We start from the raw sequence: 7,578 nt of genomic DNA, 5'->3' as shown, positions 1-7,578 counted from the left end.
TGTGCTCGGGCAGGCCGAAGCGACATATCACCCTTTTCCACAGAAAACGTCGACATTGGTACTCAGTGATGGTAGCCAATGGTTCTGCCTCGACCCATTTGGTGAAATAGTCGATAGCCACAACGCAAAACTTCAGACCTCCCGGGGCGACGGGCAATGGCCCCAACAAGTCTATTCCCCACTTGGCGAAGGGGATGGCAGTGGTGACCGGTGTATAAAAGGTGGCCGACCGGGTGTCTTTCCTGGCGAATGCTTGACAAACGCCGCACCTGGACATCCATTCGATGCAGTCTCGCATCATGGTCGGCCAATAATACCCTTGAACGACTAACTTCCGGGCGAGCGTGTGGGCGCCCTGGTGCGCGGCACAAATGCCTCTATGAGCTTCGTCCATTATTTTCTCGGCCTCGGGTCTAAGCAGGCACTTTAGTAAGGGTCCTCCGAACGACTGTTTGTATAGCTGTCCGTCGATGATCTAGAAGGAAGGGGCTTTCCGCCGAACTCTCGCGGCGACTCCCGGGTCTTCCGGTAACTCGCCTTTTTCTATGAATCGCCGGATATCCTCTATCCAGAACATTTCGGGATTTTTCCCTCGATCCCATTCCTCGATATCTACTCGCTGGACTTCCAGTGGTGCCTCTTCAACACTCGGCCGATTTAGCTCCTCATTCTGGCAAATTTTTATCAGGTGGTCCGGTACCCCATCCAGGGCAATTTTGGACAATAGGTCGGCTTCCATGTTGTCCGCTCGGGGTATGTACTCTATCTCGTAAGCCCCGAACCCTTTCAACATCTCGACCGCACGCTCTTTGTATAGTACCATCCTTGCATTCTTAGTTTCACACGTACCCGAGATCTGTCCGACTACCAGTCTGGAGTCAGTCTTGATTCGCAGCCGCTCGACTCCCAGGGCCTTGGCGAGTCGGAGACCGTTTAATACCGCTTCGTACTCGGCTTCATTATTTGATGTCGAGAACAAGTATCTCAGAGCGTAATATAGCCGGAATCCTTCCGGAGTGACGAGCATGACACCGCCTCCACAGTGCTGTCGACTCGATGCTCCGTCCGCGTGCATTTCCCACCACTCGCCTGGGCAGCTCTCTGAGGCGTGTTCCTTTTCTTCCTCACTTGCCGTGCATTCGACCAGGAAGTCGGCCAAGGCTTGACCCTTAATGGAAGGCCGGGGTTGATACTCAATCCCATACTGAGTCAACTCTACGGCCCATTTTACAAGTCGACCGGAGGAAAAGGGGTTTCTTAGCACGCTTCCGAGCGGCTGGTCTGTCAAAACTCGAACGGTATGGGCTTGGAAATAGGGTGCCAGCTTGCGCACGGTGACTACCAACGCATACACAACCTTTTCCAGAACGGTGTACCGCGTCTCAGCGGCCTTCAACGAGCGACTTACGTAATAAACCGGGTGCTGGACTCGGTCCTCCTCTCGGACCAACACCGAACTCACTGCTTTGGCTGAGGCGGCGATGTACAAGAATAAGGGCTCGCCCACCTGGGGGGTAGACAGCACTGGGGGCGTTGAGAGGTACTGTTTCAACTCCTCGAACGATTGTTGGCATTCGGCAGTCCAAGCGAATCCCTCCTTCTTCATGGCTTCGAAGAAAGGCACGGTCTTATCCGCCGCTTTGCTCAAGAAGCGGCTAAGGGCGGCCAATCGGCCAGTCAACCGTTGTAGGTCCCTGACGGTTGTAGGAGGCTGCATGTCGATGATGGCCTGTACCTTCTCCGGATTAGGCTCGATGCCTCGTTTGGTGACCATGTAGCCCAAGAATTTACCACCTTGGACGGTGAACGCGCACTTTTTGGGGTTCAGCCGAAGGTTGTATTTCATCATTACCTTGAAGCAGTCGGCCAGGTCCTTCGCATGCTTGTCCTCTTCCCGGCTCTTGACGAGCATATCGTCGACATACGCAGCCATCGATTTCCCAAGCAGGTGTTGGAACAACCGGGCGACCATTCGGGTGTACGTAGCCCCGGCATTTTTAAGTCCGAAGGGCATGACTCGGTAACAGTAAACTCCGTTCGGTGTCAGGAAGGCGGTCTTCTCCTCATCCGCCAGGTGCATAAATATTTGGTGGTACCCTCTGAAGGCGTCCATGAAACTCAGTAGCGCCGACCCGGCCGTTTCGTCGACTAACTGGTCGATCCGAGGTAGGGGAAACGGGTCTTTCGGACAAGCCTTATTAAGATCGGTGTAATCCACGCACATTCGCCACGTCGGGGGCTTGGGTACGAGGACCACATTTGCCAACCACTCCGGGTACTTAACCTCGCGGACGTGCCCGGCCGCTAGTAGCGTGCCAACTTCCTTCTTCACAAATTCCCTCCGGTCGTTGGCCAGGTATCGTTTCTTCTGTACGACCGGTCGGTGCTCCGGATCCACGGCGAGTCTGTGCGATATGATTGATCGGTCGACACCAGGCATGTCCTCGGGGCCCCAGGCGAAAATCGTCCGGTGCTCTCGGAGCACCTTTACAATTTCTTTTTTCAATGTCTCAGAGAGGCCGACTCCAATTCGGACCCGTCGGTCCGGTTGCGTAGAGTCGATCTCGACTTCCTCCAACTGGACAGCAGGCTCTGGGCGAGGTAGTATCGTCTTCTTCGGGGGCCTCTCAGTGATCTCATGGATCTGCATCTCGCGTTTGCCCATCCCTCTGCATGCCTGCAGATAGCAGTCGCGGGCGACCTTTCGGTCACAGCGCACCGTACCTACTCCATTTGGTGTGCGGAATTTCAGGCAGAGATGCTCAATTGAGATCAAAGCCCCTAAATCCTCAAGACCCGGTCGGCCGAGTATAGCGTTATGCGAGCAGGCCAGGTTTACCACAATAAATTTCATGCTGAGTCTCTGTACGTCCGGGTACGTGCCAATCTCAACTGGAAGTGTGATTGACCCCTCCGCCTCCACCGAGTCCCCTGTGAAGCCGGCGAGGGGAGTTTTGACGGGGTTCAGCTGTTCTCGAGTCAGCCCCATTTTGGTGAAGGTTTCTAGATATAGCGCGTTGACGCTGCTCCCGGTGTCCACCAGGATTCGCCGAACGACGATGCCGTTGACGTCCATGGCTATAACCAACGCATCTCGATGCGGTATTTCTCCGGCTGGTAAATCTCTGTCGGTGAACACGATGGGCTCTCGACACACCTTTTTAGAGTTCTCCTCACGCCCGTACACTGTCCCGACGTACAACTGCCGGGCCCAAGCTTTTCTGGTGTTCGCTGAATCACCACCTTCCGACCCGCCGACTATCATGTTGATAACCGGTTTCTGGCGCCACTGAGCCTCTTCCTCTTCGGGAACCGGCTGCTTGCCTCGACTGCTTTCGGCAACGGCGACGGGTTCCTCATCCCTTCGACTGCCCGGCCTCCGCCTCCATTGGTTAGGAGGCGGGGTTCCTTGCTGGATAATACCCTCCATGATCTTCTTCAGGTAGCAGCACTCCTCCGTACTGTGAGTATAATATTTATGATAACGACAATACTTAGAGTTCTTACCCACCTCTTCGTTTGTCGCGCGATCGTCGGTCGGCGGAGGCGGAGGCGGGGCAACCGCTTGTACCTCGTGGACCGGACGCTCGGGAATCGGCCGATAGGCGTGGACCACTGGTCGGTCGTACGGCCGTCTAACTTCGGGTCACCGAGCCACGTCCGGGCGCCTTTCTTTGGCTTCCGCTCGCGTCCTCTTTCCGCTGGCGGATCCGCCGACTTCGCGCTGTCGCTTGTACTTCATAGCCTGCTCTGTATTGGCCCTCTTGTTGGCCATATGAATGGCTTCTGCGTAGGTGGCCAGACGATTGTCCCTCAAGTCTCGGTACAGCTGGCCGGACCGCAGTGACTCGATGAAGAAGGTGAGCGCTGTCTGGTCCTCGACCTCCTCTATGGACTGGATTTCTCTCTGCCAGCGAGCCAAATAGGTTTTCAAAGATTCGCCTTCGTCTTGACGGATGTCACCCAAGTGAGTTAGGTCCTTTTGTGGCTTGATATTGGCGGCGTAATGGCTCATGAAGCGGTTTGCCAGCTCTTCAAAGTTGTGAATCGACCCTGAGGGCTGCGCCACCAGCCACCTTTGTGCTGACCCCTTCAACGTGGGTAAGAAAGCGCGACACATGACCGGATCTCGTACCCCCAAAACCTGCATCTTAGCCTGATAGCTCAGCAAATGCTCACGGGGATCGCCGGTTCCATCGAACGTGGCTTGCTCCGGGAACTTGAAGTCACTCGGTATCTTAAAAGCCATAACCTCGTCCGAGAAGGGTAAGGCGGTCAGCAACGTACGTCCTGGGGACTTGGCGTTCCCCTCCATCCGTTCTTTCAGATTTCGCACCTCCTGTACTAAGTTTGCCACTTCTACCCTCTCCCGGGTGCGATTTCCCGTGGATTCCGTGCTCTCGCCGACTTCAGACTCAGCCGGTACGACGGGGTTGCGGGGGGGTTGCTCCACGCGACGAGTCTCAGTCCTGGCTCTTTTGGTTCGGCTCTTCTCTCGTGCAGCTTGTTGATCGCGGGCGGCTAGTGGGGCACGACTGGGCTCCTTCCGGCCTAATCGTTCTCTTGCCGACCGACGCCCAACGCTGGGACCCAGCCGGGAATGAACGGATTGTACCGGTTGGCTTTCAGCCCGTCGGCTCAATTGCCGGTTGTCGGGTCTCTGAGGTGGTTGCAACTCGCGTTGCGGCTGGCGGGTGACGGACTGTTCTCTCACTCCTAGGCTTGCTTCGATGCAGGCGCGTCCGATTGCGCGTAACTGCTCCGGGGTGCGCAGCACCTGAGGCAATTGCCGGTTTATCTGCGGCGTCGGCGGCGGTGTCGTCTCGTTTTCTTGGCTCCGAGCGCTTCTCCGATTCAGCTGGCTTCTCAGGTCGGCCTCCCGTCCGTTGTCATGACGGCTCGACTGTTCCTCGCTTCCTGCCATGTCTGGAGTTTTCCTAATTCGACTGAGGTTCTAACTGTCATTCCTCGGACTCGCCTCACTCAAGAGGTTACGTGACTCTTCATTTCGATCCCCACGGACGGCGCCAGTGATGGTTTTAGGGTTTTCGGGCCCAAGGAGGTCCAACACAACCTTTGGTCGGTGGATACACCTCTCGATAAAATGTACGTCTAACTCAGAGGTAATGCTAGTGCTTCGGAATTTCTTTGTTATTTTCCCCCCCTCCCGGGTGTCCGAAAATGTCTACCTTTTACAAGAATGGAGGAGCCTTTATATAGTGGCTCCTTCTCTGCCGACTTGAAGGCCCTTAATGGCCGACTTCAAGGCTAATCAAGATATGGAGCCGTTGGACGCCATTACTCGGTCGACCAACGGCTCTCCTAGGCTTGTAACAGCCCGACCGGGTCCTGCCTTTAATGCTTCAACGGCTCTCTTTTAAAGGAACCCCTTTAATGCCCTCAACGGCTCCTCGAGCCGGGTCTTTTCCTGGGCTTGGGCCTCGGCCGACTCCTGGACTCGGCCCGATTGCTCTTTGGGCTCCTCTCGATGCTGGCCCACTTCTATTTTCTTTGGGCCCCTATCTCTTGGGCCGGGGTCCTTACCCCATCACTCTCAATCCTATTTTATGTGCCTGATTCAATTAACGAGATTTGACTAGAGTTATTTTTAATTTAATTTTTCATAATATTAAGTTTAGTATTTGATAGATACCTTCCAACTAGGCACTCAGCCTGGAGCATGGAGAGAAGTCGGGCCTGATTGCATGGAACACTTAGCAGTTTGATACGTGAGGCCTCCGTCACAAGCAACGATGGCACAAGCACCCGAATGACCAGGCTCCGCAATCGGCATGTCCCTGACTATGTCTCTAGTTGGCTTGGGTGGGCAACTAAGCTATGTAGTCGTTGTGTCCCCGACCAAGTCCCTAGTTGGCTTGGATGGGCGACCAAGCTCTGTAGTCGGTGCATGTGTCCCCGACCAGGTCCCTAGTTGGCTCGGATGGGCGACCAGGCTGAGCAATTGGATTGTCCCCCACCGAGCGCGTGGTCTAAAGGCGGTTAAGGGCAAATTTCGTGCAGATTCTTTCCTTACGTGGTAAGAAGCTTCCTTTTTTCATATTAGGCAATTACTACACCAGTATTGATAGATTCCAAAGCATAAATTTAGCACTCTCCCTTTTCTTGTCTTTTTAGGCTCTAATTCCTTGTATAAATATTCTCTGGGGTCATCTTGTGAGGGATCCGAAATTCAAGTTATTAAATGTTACTCTACTCCTTTTCTCTCGCAAACACTATATTCTCTTAACCTAGTAGTTTACAGTAATGTTGGTTCGCCGATCAGCTATCTTAGGTCGTAAAACTAATAATATTAATATATAAAATTTATATATGTCAATGACCTTGTGATCTAGTGACACAATGTGGCTCTGGAGGCAATACTGATTCTTTGCGTTTCAGCTAAATATGACAAGTAAATGTTGTGACAGAGATAGTATTTATAACTATGAAAAAACAGTGATATTTTATAAATAAAATATCAAAGTACTTCCTATTTATAGCAATTAATACTATTATTATTGCGGCGACAATGCAACATGATACCCTACATCCACGCACACCAAAATCATGTGCGTGGCAGCGTATTACGCGTCTAGTCTGGATGATGGACGGCTACTGCTTGTTCGTCATCATCTTTTTAAACTCCTCGAAGCTCACGCTGCCGTCGCCGTCGGAATCCACCGATTTGATCATCCCGACGCAGGCGTCCATGGTGCAGTGCTCGCCGAGGCGGGTGAGGATCTTGTGCAGCTCCGCGGCGGAGATTAAGCCGTTCCTATCCTCGTCGTAGAGGTCGAACGCCTCGCGGAGCTCGTTCATGCCGCCATCGCCGTCGCCCTTGCAGAAGCCGGCGAACTCCTGGAGGTTGATGAATCCGTCCTTGTCGGTGTCTATTCCCTCCATAATCCTCCCCAGTTCCTCAGGCGAGATGTCGGATCCCAGGGCCTTCATGACGCCGGCGAGCTCCTCCGCCGAGATCTTGCCGTCGCCGTTGGAGTCGAACCGCTCGAACACCTTCTGAACCTCCTGCGGGTCCTGCAGGTTCACCGTCGGCCTCGTACTAGGGTTTGCATTCGTCGCCATTGCCGTTAATATTTGAGAGATAGAGAAGATTTAGTTCACCTACAACCTACTAAACAGAAATGTTGTTTTTATAGAAAGAAAACACGAGACCGATGAATTATTTTAAAGATAATTCCAGTTTGGCCCCTTATATTTTTAATAGTGACACACTGACACCCATGCCTCAAAAAAACTTTTATTTTCTCTAACCAAGAAAAATATAATTGTACACCAAAGGCCAAAGGTTACAACAATTAAAGATAAAATGATCTTGCTCTTATTTATTATTTTTTTTGAAGTCTTGTCGTCTTGTCAATGACAAAATAATTTATTTCATTTTTTAATTTTAATCATGAAAACAAAAACAAACAATAATTGCAACCAATGATTTAGGAGTGGTAAATAATTGTTAGCTAATTGAATTAGTGAATTTGATTAGTTCATAGCATTAGCTGATTGTATAAAGATGTTTGGTAATTAGTTGTTAGCTGATAACTAACTGATTATATTTAAAAT

At 52.1% G+C, this 7,578-nt stretch overlaps 1 protein-coding gene across 1 annotated transcript; it reads right to left on the bottom strand.

Annotated features, from left to right (window-relative positions):
* Nucleotides 1-6,329: 6,329 nt before the first annotated feature.
* On the bottom strand, nt 6,330-7,183 carry LOC109150224 (calcium-binding allergen Ole e 8). Its single transcript, XM_019298140.1, has one exon. It carries the CDS (start codon nt 7,081-7,083, stop codon nt 6,613-6,615), a length of 471 nt encoding a protein of 156 aa, XP_019153685.1. The 5' UTR covers nt 7,084-7,183; the 3' UTR covers nt 6,330-6,612.
* Nucleotides 7,184-7,578: the final 395 nt, after the last annotated feature.

The sequence above is a fragment of the Ipomoea nil genome, unplaced genomic scaffold, assembly GCF_001879475.1.
Source record: "Ipomoea nil cultivar Tokyo-kokei standard unplaced genomic scaffold, Asagao_1.1 scaffold2219, whole genome shotgun sequence".
Lineage (NCBI taxonomy): Eukaryota > Viridiplantae > Streptophyta > Magnoliopsida > Solanales > Convolvulaceae > Ipomoea > Ipomoea nil.
This window is presented reverse-complemented; position numbering and strand designations above follow the sequence as displayed.

Bases quoted from the DNA above. Each gene is read 5' to 3' on its own strand.
- LOC109150224 (XM_019298140.1), bottom strand. From the start codon at position 7,083: ATGGCGACGAATGCAAACCCTAGTACGAGGCCGACGGTGAACCTGCAG.